Source organism: Gobio gobio (genome assembly GCF_949357685.1).
Source record: "Gobio gobio genome assembly, chromosome: 1".
Taxonomy (NCBI): domain Eukaryota; kingdom Metazoa; phylum Chordata; class Actinopteri; order Cypriniformes; family Gobionidae; genus Gobio; species Gobio gobio.
The window spans coordinates 49,106,882-49,121,339 of NC_137097.1; the positions used below are offsets into that span (position 1 = coordinate 49,106,882).

Here is a 14,458-nt window from a genome sequence, read left to right on the forward strand (position 1 = left end):
AAAAAAAATGTTTTAACCACAATTGATCGTCTTGAGCTGGTATGCAACGAGCCAGGCATTACGTTGAAAAGGTCACGCCGAACGTGGGCGGAAGTACCGCCCTATTGTTTACAAAGCGAACGTTCGAAGACTAATACAAATGCTTTTTTAACAAAACATTGATAAATTCAATAATAAATATGCCATTCAACATACAATAAAATCTAACCCTTTTCCACACTTTTAAACACCCACGTTCGGCATGACCTTTTCAACGTACATTACGTAATGCCTGGCTCGTCTACGTGCATTCATTCTAATGGATTGTTTTCTCCCACGGCATAAGCGGATATGATGTTTTTGTGGGCGTTCCCAGTAATGCCGACCAAGTCTATGCCATAATAACAGTCCCGCTGCTCGCGAGGCGTGTGTTCCGCTCTTCTTATTAACAATCGCTCCAGCGGCCTTGTTCAGCTCCCACAACACTCAGTCCTGCTCTGCTTCATTCAGTAATGTTAATATGAGAGCTTAAAGGTGCACTATGTAACTTTTCCATCCACTAGAGGTTGCCTATTCAAAACAAAGGCGTAGTTTGATGACGCCGCGTTTGAGCGCAGAATCTTGACATGTGGTCTTGACCTGATTGACAGCTGAGATTGATGGCTTCTCTGAGTGAAGTTGTTACTGAGGCACTAACAGACTTTTCTCTGGATTTTTGGGAGGAGATTAAAGCTTTAGCTTTAACTTTAGCTTTAATCTCTACATTTCCATAACTGTTTATTTCACACCGACATAATGAATTGTTCTTCATCTGCGAGAGTGTGGGTGGGTTTTTGATATCGCGTCTCTACTTCCTGCTCTCTACTGCGCAGACTCTGTCCCAAATCTGCGCAAGATGTCAGCGCCATATTCGGACCTCCGGAGGCTTCAATTACTTCAGCGGAAGATAATGAAGTCGCATCGTCCATATTTTTTTACGGTCTATGAGCAGAACACACGCCTCGCAAGCAGCGGGACTGTTATTATGGTATAGCCGCCGGCGGGACTTTTATTATGCCACAGTTGCCGTTTTTCTGGTCATGAGTATGAGTCAAGTCAAGTCAAGTCAACTTTATTTATAAAGCGCTTTTTCAAAGCAGCTTTACAGTGTTAAACAGGAAAATAATGCAACAATTTTATTCAGCCGTCCAGCCATTCTGGAGAAAATGGTGATGTCATCAGTTCATTTTAATTATCATACAGTGACAGTGTGGGCTTTAGATCAGTAATTAGATCAGTAATTTAGTTTATATGGTTAATTTAGTTTAATAATTAGATTTATTTCGATATTTAGTTGAAACATTTTGAAAAATGTAGTGTCCCCAACTGAGCACGCCAAGCCAGAGGCAACAGTGGCAAGGAAACCAAAACCTCATCAGGTGACCTAATGGAGAAAAATAAACCTTGGGAGAAACCAGGCTCAGCGGGGGGGCAGTTCTCCTCTGGCCAATTAACAAACAGCGTATGATCATTATTCTGGAAACTTTACAGGTCAGAGGTCATAATAGATCGGAATATTCGAAGGATCGGAGGCAACACGCCAGAGACGGGTTTATTGAGGATGCCGTGTCGATGAGGCAGTTTCAGGGGAGTCTAATTGACACAGTCTCTGCAGACACTTCAGGGTCATGCGTTGGTCATGTCTGGGCGCAGGTCCACCATCTGATCTGGATACGGCCCGGATCCGGCTGACTGCAGTAAACCTCGGGATAAAACCGAGAGACTATCATATGATGTAACGAGTACATCAGGTGTTATGGGAAGTGTTCCCGGTTCCGGCTGACCTAGTTAATGCAGCCTAACAATCATTTAATTGAAAAAGTGTTTTATGTGTATGCCATAGTAAAGAGATGTGTTTTTAGTCTAGATTTAAACTGACAGAGTGTGTCTACTTCCCGTACAATGTTAGGAAGACTGTTCCAGAGTTTAGGAGCTGCGTTATGAGGTAACGCAGCTCTGTTTATCATATTAGATACATCTGAGTGTGTTGAAAATTAAGTTTTGACGTTACTCTGTGCGTTCACTCGGCAGCTGCTATGACACTTGTTGCACAGTGCGATAAGAGTAAAGAGTTTCTGCAAAATAAAATTAAAAAAAATCGGAAACCGAGGGTAACGCATATATGACGCAATTGACAGGCGACTCCCTCACAAGTCCCGGTTCCTTGGTTAAAATAGCAATTTTTTCACGATTTACAAATAGTTGGAAACATTTAGGATATTGTAAGTACTCAACTGAACTAAATATACAACTCTGGCCTAGTGTTTTGGGATATTTTAAAAAAAATAATACATGCACCTTTAATAACCATTTAAATGCACACACGTTGTGTCATAGAACTGCGTTCATCTCCTTGCTGAATATAACCTTCTATGTGCTTGAGGATTGGATTTTTACCCTTTTCCAATTTCTGCCGTTGGTCACACGGCTGTGCTAACAGCGCCATCCAGTGTTATGTTTTCTGCAGTCTTCATCAGCCTCAAACTCCCCTGTGCAAAGACATGACGTCAAATAGGCTACAGCGTCTCTCAAACACAAACTGTACATTTTTTTGTTTTTTTTAAACACACAAACTGTAAAGCAGCCATACAGAAGGGACACAGCTCAAATTGGTTGACCTTCCCTTCACCCAAACCATCTGATACCAATTCATCTTAGTTTCATCAGGTTGCTCGGAAATCTAATGAAGAAAATGTCCTGTGCATTCAAACGGCTGAACAATTTTATAATTTTATTAGCCTACATTCTTGAAATAATGACCCTCTTACTTTCATTTAAATTATTACGGCTTCTTCAGCTGTTAACTTCTGAGACAGAGGTGAAATTACACTAATATTTAAGCATTTGAGTGATTCTATCATTTGAGTATTTTTGCATTTCAAAAAGTTAAGTGGGAAAAAAACTGTTCACTAACTAAAGTAGGCTACTTTCCAGTATCTTATTGAAAGTATATTCAATTTTAATAAATCAGTGCTTGCTAAACAAAAGTTACTTCCTTTTTTTGTTTACTTTTTCACACAGATCTTGATCCTATCAGTGAGGGAAAGTGACTTCTTCTTCTTCTGGTGTTTAATGGCGGTTGGCAGACCAAATTATATTGGGCATCCCCGCCACCTACTGGATAGGTTGGGAAGATATACTTAATATAAAAAATCTAAATAAAAACCTACTACAATGGTATCTTACATTCTATTGATCAGTTCTTTTAAGAAAATAAATAATTCATTAAATATTCTTGATTGAATTGGGCCATTTCCTAACAGAATTAAATTAAATTATATATTCCCAACTATCTTAAAGCTTGAGTTAAATGAAATCTTGCTCTTTCATATGCATCACATTTTATGAGTACATGTTCTACTGATTCTGCTAGACCACATTTGTCACATTTTCCAGTCTCATGTTTCCCTATTCTATGCAGACACTGATTTAATGAAGAAGGAAAGTGACATAATTTCCTGAATCTTACATGGTTGTGGGAGATAATTCCACCAATTTAAATGCAAAGTATGGTACAGTAACAGAATTGACGCAAGATTTATGGACAGTTTTATTCGATTTTTATAAGATTATAAAATTTGTATAAGTTATTTTTAAACAATTTAAGGTTGTAGAATACGGTAGATGACTTTGTAGGTCTTTTATAAATAAAATAAATGAATTATTACCAAAAGAAAAGTAAATTAAAATATTGACAATGATAAATCATGGGGAAAAATACACGGACAAATCGGACAAGAAATCCTGATTTTCAGCCATATAATTGATTTTTACAGAAAATATTATAATTTTATGGCCTGTAACATCTTGTGATCCATGACAATGAGTAACAAATTATTAGAATAATTAAAAATATAACCATTTGAAAAAAAATGGTGGAAAAAATAATGACTTTGACACCAATACCGGCAATTATAATCACCCATGTATAAAGTTACTTCCTCTTATGTGTGTATTTTATCAGTCTTTCATAATTTCAGTTTACGAATTAACAAAGTTCTATATACTGTAAAAAAAAATCCGGTCTCCAATTGAAAAAATTTTAGTTGGCCAAATTGAATTTCCGTGAATTAAATTGCATCAATTCACAGAAATTCAATTTGGCCAACTGAAAAATGTAGATGTGATCGGTCACTAGAACATTTTCAATAGGAGACCTGAATTTTTTTTACAGTGTAATTTTTTGGACTGTTAAACTCCTATAAGTCACACCATGATGAAATAGATGATACTTTCTATAAAAAGGATGTATAAATAGGACCCAAATATCTTCTTTTTTCAAATGTAGTTTATAAAGTTTACAAATGCAAATGTTTAAGCTTTCATTCAAAATGTTTATGTTAAGGGGTTCATGTTATAGAGTTAACTTTTTTAAATAGGGGAATCAGGCATATATAATTAAAATCATTTCATTTAAAATAGTACAATATAACAATGAAACACTAAGCTGAACTTTAGCTTTTGCTGAAGTTCGTTTAATAATGTATTTTGTTGTTGCATATTTTAATTTTGTTCACATAAAATGGTTTCAGACAGACCCCTGAACTGCTTTATGTCGACTTATTTTCTGTGTTAGTATATTAATTACCACAAGAGGGCAGTTGAGCATCAGTTACTGAAGCACTTCACAACAAATACAGCCCATGCCAATGACCAAACTCACAAGAATCACAGTGATTCGAAATATTTTCCATCTGTGTGCGATAGGTTTACATCAAGTAAAGGTTTAGATTGTCAGGAAGGTTTTGCAATCACTTGTGCCTCTGGCTTTCCCATAAACAGTTTAGCAAAACTCACAACTATGCATTACATACATGAGCAGTTATGTGCAAATTCTAGTGCTATGACACAATAGATATTTAAAGACTCATTTTAGTTTGACAAATTCTGTTAAAATACTGTAAACAAAACATACACACTTCATGTGAATATACAAATGTAACTTTAATAACTTAGCCTATAACTTGTTTTTTCAAAAATGGCAACTGTGGTTTCATTATGATGTTCTGGATTGCCTAGACTATTTTACTTTCCAACATGACTTTTACAAAATGTTAGCTTTACATCCTGACCTTTAAATAAATTAAATGCCTTACATGTCAATTCAATCAATGATAAACATTTTTTTTTTTTTTAGATTAATCAATATTAGATGTTCATTTATATGGAAAACAAATGTCTGTCTAATGAATCATAAAATCAATAACCAAATAGCCAATATTCATATTACAGAAACAAAAAGCAAACTCTCTGAAACATTGGTAACTGAATATGTCTGCATAAAGCAGTTTGATTGGGGTTTGACAGAACATACACTCCACATCATGATTCCCGACCACCAGCATTTTCTGAAATGCCAACACACATTCATCTAGAAGTGTCAACATGAGGATCATATCATCTAATTGGTCAATCTACATAAAGCATCTTATATCAAGAAATAAAGACAAGGGCAAAAAGAAAATCCATAATGTTAGATGAAGAGTGATATATGAGAGCATCCGCTCCAGCCCAGCAGAACCAAAGGAGCACACACTCTGATCGCCCAGGGACTCATATTGACATACATTTCTACTTCTAAGGGGTCAGAATCCAGCTTGACTTCTATATATCAGTACAAAGCGAGGCCGTACATGTGCAGCTCTCCAAATCCTCTGGCCTGGATTTGAAAAGCACATAAAGGAGACTTTAATTTCAAGACGACACAGTTTTTCCCTCTACTTCAGTATACCTCTCCTAAGAGAAAGCCACTCTTATAGCACAAAGACTCCCCTAACCACTAAACCGAATCACAACAGCCTTGAAATGTAAAATGTCAACAATTGCACCGTGTTATCATACGCCTCGTTCCATTGCATTTCTATTGATGACTTCATGGTTCCTACAAAAACAACAGGTCTGGCTGAATGCATTAGTGCAAAATCATTATTGCAACCATCTCAAGCTCACACAAACGTTTAGATCAGCAGCAGTTTCAATTACGACCAATAACGCTGTACATTTCTAAAATGATCACAACAGAACTTCCATTCAATGAGAGCAAAGAAAAATATGCTGATGGGAAATTGCTGATGTCGACATTATTATCGGAAAACAAACATCGAGTTATTAGCTTGGCAATGCTAGGAAGCGCAACTAACTAAAAACAGCCTATTTAGATGTTGTAATCTTGTAGTTAATACGTTTCCAATAAACTGGATACCGACAGCATCATACAACTCAAAAAATTATACGTCACTTGACTGATGAGATTCATTTTGTGGTAAGCGCAAAAACAAGTCAACATGCATGGAGCGTTATGGACTAGCCTCCACCGTATGCCATACTGTACTCAATATGCAAGTGCACTGCGCTCCTTGTTTTCTTTTGAGGGAACGCAATTGTTGAGGATTAAGTGGCTTTTATTTCAAGCAGCACAAAGCATACAGAACAACAACTGAGCTCAGAGCATTCTGTTGCGTTTATGGGTTGGGGAGTCTGTGATGACGTCGGCGCACTGGACCGAGGTCCGCTTCCTGGTGCCCGCGCTGCCAAGGTGGAGGGCCATCTCCTCCGATATGAAAGTGTTCAAGTCCACATCATGCAGTCCATTCCGTCTGCGTCCTGCATTTGAGCTGCCGCTGACGTGAGTCGGAGAGCCGGGAGTGCTTGAGCGGACGCTGATGCCGGCCATTGCTCCACTTAGACCTGGAAAAGATGAGATTTGAAGTGTCAATGCAACATTCGCTACCCATGAATAGTGAATGATACATTTTAGACATGTTTGTGGTGGGCTTCGCTGGCTGTGATTTCACAAATACTCTATAACCGATGGTAAGAACTGTAGGTAATGTGAACGCAATGGTCTTTATGTGTCTAGTGTATTAGAGAGCTGCAACGTTTGTAGAGGTATGACACGCTGTGCTTGAAAATAAACCTTTCAACCAGATATCTTACTCTAAAAATACTATGGAAGGTACAGTCATGCAATCCTTGTACGTGAACCATGTGAGGGTCAATGGAGAAAATGATCTTTTAAAGCAAACACAGATTTCTCAACTTCTCAACCATGAATGTAAATGCATAAATATTATTTATAAAATACTCATTTACATGCTGGCATTAATCTTTTTTAACATTTTACTATTACAATTTAAAATAATGGTTTTCTATTTTAATAAACTTTAAAATACAATTTATTTCTGTGATTTAGAATTTATTTCAGCCATTGCTCCAGTCTTCAGTGTCACATGATCAGAAATAATTCTAATATGCCGATTTACTATTAATGTTGGAAACAGTTGTGCTGCTTAATATTTTTTTATAACCCATGATACTTTTTTTCAGGATTCTTTGAAAAATAAAAAGTTGAAATAGAAATAGTTCATAACAATATACACTACCATTCAAAAGTTTGGGGTCAGTAATTTTTTCTTTCTTTTGTTGGAAGAAATTTATACTTTTCAGCAAGGATGTATCCAATTGATAAAGTGATGGTAAAGATTTGTATTGTTTTAAAAAAATCTGTTTTGAATAAATGCTGTCCTTTTTAACTTTTTATTCATCAATGAATCCTAAAAAAAAAAAAAAAAGTAATCACAGGTTGCAAAAAAAAATATTTGCAACACTGATAAAAACAGTATCATTAGAATGATTTCTGAAGGATCATGTGACACTGAAGACTGTAGTAATGATGCTGATGAAAATTCAGCTTGGCATCACAGAAATAAATTATATTTTAAAGTATATTAAAATACACATTTTCTGTATTTTTCATCAAACAAATGCAGGCTTGATGAGCATAAGAAATTTCTTTCAAAATCATTAAAAATAGTAATGTTTGCAAACTTTTGACTGGTACTGGGGAGGAAAAATATATACATTTTACATTGAGCTAATGCTATTGCATTTTAAGCAATAACCACAATTTCTAGACTACACAGTGCACTAAAAGTTGAGACACAAATGTGCAATGTCATATGATAATCATGTTCAGTCAGCTCTGTATCTTAACTATGATTGGGCAGTGATATTTACCATGTAGTGCTATGGCCTCACAGAAGGGCTGTAAATCAGTCTCTACAGATGATACGGAGTCCGATGAAGGCGGTCGGTTAGGAGACATGACAGTCAGTTTGGGGGCAGCTCTAGAAGTCCTTGGTGGTGGCGCTTTACCACATAGGAAACTTATCAAATCTTCCCTTCGTATAGTTCTCCTTCGCTTTTTGACCCAGGCCAAAACATCTTTATTACGTCGCTGATGACCAATCTGAATTCCTAAGTCAAAGCTTCTCTTATGTGCATCAACACTCTCTGTTGAAGAGATCACATTCACATGTAATTATGTATGCAATTTATACGACAAACAACAGTGTGGGGCACTAGATATGTGCAAACCCAAATCTTTAATACCTTTATAAAGATTAGTCACAGCTGTTGCAGCGTTCTGAAATGGAGACCACAATGACGGTCCTTGCTGATGACAGACTCGATCTACAAGACAGGAATAAAATCAGGGGCACTCATGTGACCTTAAAGACAACAGAGATTACTAAAACAAATTAGGTCCAGAAAAGTATTCAGACATGATTTCTATTGTTATACCTTTACACCATAAGACTTAGGGAATCATGGAAAATGTTGTTTTCTAACCATGTAGAGACAATACATGTCAAATTCAGCTGGTTTTGCAATGGATTAAACCATATCCATACTCCTTTTGAAGAGACATGCGTCTAATCATTAAAAGTGCTAATTTATTGCTACATTTATAAAGAATATTAGTGATCTACAGTCTAGGTCACCATTCACTTCTGTATGGAAAAGGATGCAATGAAAGTGAAAGGTGACTGAGGTACCCAACATGTCAAAACATCTGCTTTTGTGTTCAAATGAAACTCATGCAAGGTTTTGGGAAAAAAATGACAATATTCATTAAAGAATTACAGAGCATATTTGTTTTTTTTAGAGGGAAAATAAATAATGTTCTAAACACAGACACATTTTTTAATTTTTTACAAATGTGTGCATATATATATATATATATATAAATAAATTTCAACAAAACACTGAATATCCACTTTACACTATAGCATTTTTTTATAATAACCAACTAAAGAAAAAGATGCACTTATCAGTTCAGCAGATTATGAAAGAACAACAAAAGCAAATGGTGACCGTGCCTGTCGGTACCTAACATTTCTTTTTGTGTGTGTTTCACATGTAGCACGAACTTCATAGAGGTTAGGAACAACATAAGAGCCACTAAATAATGTCAGTGAGTTTCCATTTTAGGGTGAACTAACTATCCCTTTAAGAGCGTGTTCAGATACTCATGTAATCCAGACAATGTCTGTGTCTCAAACCCTAGTGAGCACCAACCTGAACAGCATATAATAGCAACATAAGTGTCTTCTAACGTGCCTACGTTATGTTTCACAAAGGTCGGCAGTTGAGTGCAGGTTTTGAAACAGCCACAATAGGACACAAGCTAGCTCACTAACCGACAGGGCTCTATCAAAAGGTGTGATTTTATAAGACTAAAAAAAAGTAAATGTGTTACACTTAAAACCAGTTACTCCTACACAGATAGTTTAGCGGAAAAGGAACAAACATATCGTATTAAAGGGCGAACTACCCGGCTTTCAGGCTAGCCGGTTAGCAATAGCAAGGCCAATATAATAACAACGAACAAACTGTCAAACACAGCCAGACCGGCGCGGCTAAAGCTAATTACAATTCACACGGTCAAAAACAAACGTAAAACGCTGCTTTTAATTACTTTAGTGGCTAAATGATACCGGTACGAATTCTTTGATCGAAAGGTGTGGTTCGGTCGAAAAACAGCAAGTTTACGTGATATTTTTCTAGAAGCGAAAGGTCTTTTTAGCCGAGCTGCTGGAAGTCTGTGGGCCGCTTACGGGGTCTCTTTCTCTGCCCACAGACCTTTATAAAGTTGCGCTACCGCCGTAGCGGAATTCTGGAAGAGATGCCACATTTTCTCTTGGTTCTGGTCCACCGCCTCCTCGTTCGGTTCTTCCCTTTCGGCCTCTGCCAGGCATTGGCGCTCCCATTTGGAGAACCAGTGTTCGGGTCCGTGTTCGTGGATCTCCGCTTCGCTCTCCTCCTTCTTCTCCTCCATGATGAATACTGAGAAACTTCGGTGAACTTCTGCTCGTTTTTTTAGAGTAATGTCTTGCTCTTGTGGGTTAATTCGCGTTTTTGAAATCACACAACACCTGATCAGTGTCGTTTAATTTCCTTATTTCTGGACTTACAGGTCTGAATTAAAACGAAATGTTTTGTCTTTTGTGACGCCGAAATGTAATTACCCAGGGCTGTAGCTGTCTACCCCGGTTAGAGGATCGCGTTTGCCCTGCGCATTCCTCGATGTGGGCGGATCATATTTAAAACACGCCCACTTGTTTTGCGCATGCCCGTATCAAAAGCATAAGAGCCAGTGGGTTGAGCATAACGTCCAGCTCCCCCTCTGGACATAATGGGTGGAGCTTGAAGGTCCAGCCAAACCCTAACCCTAACCTTACCCTATCCCTAAATCTAATTAGGTTGAGCTCCACCCATTAGGTCCAGAGAGGGGGGGGCTGTTTATCATTTGGCTCTGCAAGGAGCACCACTTGAAAATGATATAACTGAACCGCCGTAAACAAAGAAGAAGAACAGTTAACGCCTAATATAGGCTTACTGTATGTCGTGCTACATGCTAACATTAGCTTTAAAGCAAATAATTTATTTGACCCACATATGCATTCTTGTAGGTAAATTTAACAATGCAGGTTTAGCTGGAAACTCAAAATCTGCTCAGATATGCTTGCAGAGCGTGAATTTTGCTCAAACAAGGATTTTATAAATAATGCTTTGATTACATTTCTGAGCAAGTGGGTGTTATTGAGAGTAGGCTAAACCACTTCAGACCTGTAGGCAGCAAGTTTGAAGATGTAAGCTCTTAGTGTTAAAAGCAATTGTAGTAAATGCCATTGAAAATCTTTTCAAAATATAGGCTACTTTATAGCATTCCTGGCGCTAGCAACACAGAGGTCATTGGTTTTGATCCCAACGAAATGCATAAAATTATTAAATGTACACCTTGAATGCAAAGTTTCTTTGGCAAAGCCAAATGCATAAATGTAAATTAAAACCGGCCTAAGTTCTTCTCTTATACTATGTAAAAAGGTTTGATGGCTGTTATATTACAGCACAATTACAATGTCCGCATGAACAGGATGAAAGTTGAAGTAAAATTCCTAACTATTAAAGGAAATCCCATCCTATTTAGTATATAAACTGTGGAAAATATTTTCTAGGATTGTACGAAGTCTTGTAAACAATTAGTTCACTATTGCATTCTGACCCACAGTGTACAAATGTTGTTAAATAAGATATGTAGCCTAATATTAAACATAACGTGGGGACAGCTGTCAAATTCAGCTCCACACATTTCAACTCTTTTGTTTGCATTTATGCTGAGCTGACAAATTCATTTTTTTTTTTAAATAGACCACAGTAATGAATGTGCTATGCTATCACACAGGTACACACTTATATAGAAAATATGCTAGGACAAATGCAAGGACACTGAAGGGCTCCAGGTGTGAAACAATTGTATTAATGCACAGTCACCTCTAGGGAATTACTATTAAATTTTATTGTGAAATCAAGCAATTATTTCCTCTTTAAAAACAAAAGGAGCTTCATTGAGCAAAAGTCAATCGAAGGATACTGATAAGACTGCGCACTTGAATTGGTGTTGTCTAAATTTATTTGGCTGAGAATAAAAGTATTTTAAACAGAACACAAACACCTTCATGTTAATTTATCAACCATAAGACATGCAGTCGTTACTTGTTACGGAATATAGAGCATTATTTTTTTTTATTATTTCAGATTAGTTGCAGAGAAGAGTTTTCTGTGACATTTTCAAAACATGAATGACTATGCAGGACCCATGCAGTCCTCCTTGCCAATATTTCCACCTCCCAAACCCCCCTCACACACACCTCCCATATTGACCTTACAATGTTGTACAAGGAAATGGACTGAACATATTAACACCATGGTAATGGCAGAGAAATCAGCTAGATGTTTCTATGGTCAACACTATCAGACACAATAATAATGTATAATATTTATTAGAATAATCCAACTTCATAGAATGAATTGACGTGGTTTCCAAACTATTTTATGAGATCTAATAAATTATCACGATAAATCTTTACTGTTGACAGTGTATTTTGCATAATACAGATGTAAATGCAGTAGATATAAGCCTGATGGCTAAAATGAGGGAAATTATCTCAAATTATTTATTTACAATTACTTAAAATTAATAAAAAACAAACTCATACGTTTAATACAGACCTAGACAAAGTATTGCAATGGTCTAAGGACAAGTGTTTTCTCAAGTCCCATGTCTCAAGAGGAATCAAAGAGCGAATTTTGCTATATCTATATTTTTTGGCCATATATATATATATATATATATATATATATATATATATATATATATATATATATATATATATATATATATATATATATATATATATATATATTTTTTTTTTTTTTTTTTTTTTTTATTTTTTTTTTTTTTTTGAAAAAATGCAACTACACAATTCCGTAATTTTACAAAACCCACATAACTGCATAACCTGGATGCTGCTGTCAGTAAAACTAAATATGAAACAACAACTAAAAATATAGAAAAGTTTCAATAAACTAGTGTGAGGCAGCATTTGTGTTTATGGCGCTGGCGGTGTGCGCCACTGTTTGGATCTCCATGCGGATGTGACATTTCAGAGAGGAGCGCGACCGCCATTTTGAGTTTTACCTCAAACTGAACACCATAAACCACGGGAGCGGGTGAGAGAGGCTCTGGCCGTGACCGGGCAAAATTATCTTTTCTCGTTTGAATAGCCGTTTGGGATGCAGCTTCAGTGTGCAATTGGGCGTTAGGTGTTCAGATTAGTTTCACTAATAGCGGCGAGGCGAAACGCGGACATCTTTGTGAGTTTAAACTTCTAAATTAGTGCGATTTCACATTAGAGTCTGGTTTGAATGGATAGGTTTTTTCTTCGCTCCCCCCTAGAAGAGGGACAATCGGAGGAGCACACGGACTGGAAATATTGCAGGGAAAGTTGTATTTAAAATAATCTCTCCGAGGCGCATGCGTTGCGCTGTTTCTTGTTTTATCACTTTTGCTAGCTTCAGCTGGGCTATCTGTGTTTTCCCCGGCTGCAGGTTGTTGTGAGTTGCATTCGCCCCGCACTTCTACGGGGGAAAGCCGGGGTTTCATTCATCGGGCCTTCGTGAAGCAGAAGCCAGAGCTCTACCACCGACTATCCTTAACGTTAGAATCCCTTCACACAGGCGCCGAGATTGGGCGAATAGCGAGCAAATACGTCCGCGTTTCTCTGCCTGCTCCCCCACCGGCCTCCCTTCCTCCATCCCCGGCGCTGACAGCAGACAAGGCCGAGGTTGTCTTAGTGCAGGCCCAGCCGCAAAGGCTCGACCTGTTTACCCCACCTCCGCGTCCTCCGACTCCCCACCAGCCTCTGCCCGCGGAACCGCCATCAGACCGGCCCGAGGGAGACAAAGAGCCCAGGCACATTCCCATCCTAACAGCCGCCAACATGAACCACCATCACACGCAGCAGCAGCAGCAGAAAGCCGGCGAGCAGCAGCTCAGCGAGCCCGAGGACATGGAGATGGAGGGTACGTCAAGGCCTCGAGCAAAAATGAAAAGCTCACAGCCTTTAATTAAATATCACAGCCAACATTTTCACATTAAACCCAGTATGTAACTAGCCAACTGTTTATTAGCAAACCACTCTGTCGCATGTTTTGACCCCAATAGCTTGTTAGCCAGCAGCTAACGTTAACCGTTAACGTTACCTCGCTGCATGATGAGTTTAGCTAGTCAGCAAAAAGTCCATCATTTTTTTTATTTACCTCATCATCTGAGTTCTATTTCACTGCCGCGTTGTTATCAGAAACCCAATAACGGTTGGTTTTTAAATTGTACTGTTTAGGTGACCGTTACGCGAGGTGGATTTTGTTCTATTAGCGTTTGGCTACGTTATATACTGCCTGCATTAACGTGGCGCAGCCCATCTTTAAGCCTTTCTATCTACCAAACTGTGTCAGATTTTCATCTGGTTATGTAAGGAGCCCCTCGGCTACACCTGTAGATTCTGTGGGGAACTTTTGAAAAGCACTATGGGGTAAATGTTCACATAAGCTAAGTTAGTTATTTAGACGGACGAAACCGTATTCGCACGCAGAATGGATAAACGTAAGTCAATTATATATTGTTGTTTTTTTGTGGTACGAGTTGTGATTTAAAGGACAGAGAAGGATTCGCTGTTGATGTGATCTGACAAGCGCATTAAACAGGGCATTCGCCCAGTTTACTAGTTTAATCGGTCAGTTTAGTGACCTTTCAGAA

General features: G+C 37.8%; 2 protein-coding genes across 4 annotated transcripts in view; one reads left to right on the top strand and one right to left on the bottom strand.

Moving 5' to 3' along the window:
• Window positions 1–3,558: 3,558 nt before the first annotated feature.
• hapstr1a (HUWE1 associated protein modifying stress responses a) lies at window positions 3,559–10,394 on the bottom strand. Its single transcript, XM_079831484.1, has 4 exons — window positions 9,943–10,394; window positions 8,410–8,490; window positions 8,035–8,310; window positions 3,559–6,705 (listed from the first exon to the last, which is right to left on the bottom strand). The coding sequence occupies exons 1-4, from the start codon at window positions 10,136–10,138 to the stop codon at window positions 6,461–6,463; spliced, it is 798 nt and encodes a 265-aa protein (XP_079687610.1). The 5' UTR covers window positions 10,139–10,394; the 3' UTR covers window positions 3,559–6,460.
• Window positions 10,395–12,775: 2,381 nt separating this feature from the next.
• Window positions 12,776–14,458, top strand: part of usp7 (ubiquitin specific peptidase 7 (herpes virus-associated)) — a 40,273-nt gene continuing 38,590 nt past the window's right edge. The window contains exon 1 of one of the 3 annotated variants that reach the window (XM_079835195.1): window positions 12,776–13,725. In XM_079835195.1, coding sequence (XP_079691321.1) covers window positions 13,644–13,725 — 82 coding nt within the window. In that variant the 5' untranslated portion in view covers window positions 12,776–13,643. Of the gene's footprint in view, window positions 13,726–14,155; window positions 14,306–14,458 lie in introns of those variants that run through there. The other 2 variants (XM_079835194.1, XM_079835197.1) reach the window with 2 other exon arrangements.

What these genes read in the sequence shown, in the direction of transcription:
- hapstr1a (XM_079831484.1), bottom strand. Translation starts at nt 10,138, where the DNA reads ATGGAGGAGAAGAAGGAGGAGAGCGAAGCGGAGATCCACGAACACGGA. An exon ending in GGTAGCGCAACTTTATAAAG is followed by an intron (nt 8,491 to 9,942) that starts GTCTGTGGGCAG and finishes CCTGTCTTGTAG; the next exon opens with ATCGAGTCTGTCATCAGCAA. An exon ending in TGAGGCCATAGCACTACATG is followed by an intron (nt 6,706 to 8,034) that starts GTAAATATCACT and finishes CATCTTTTCCAG; the next exon opens with GTCTAAGTGGAGCAATGGCC.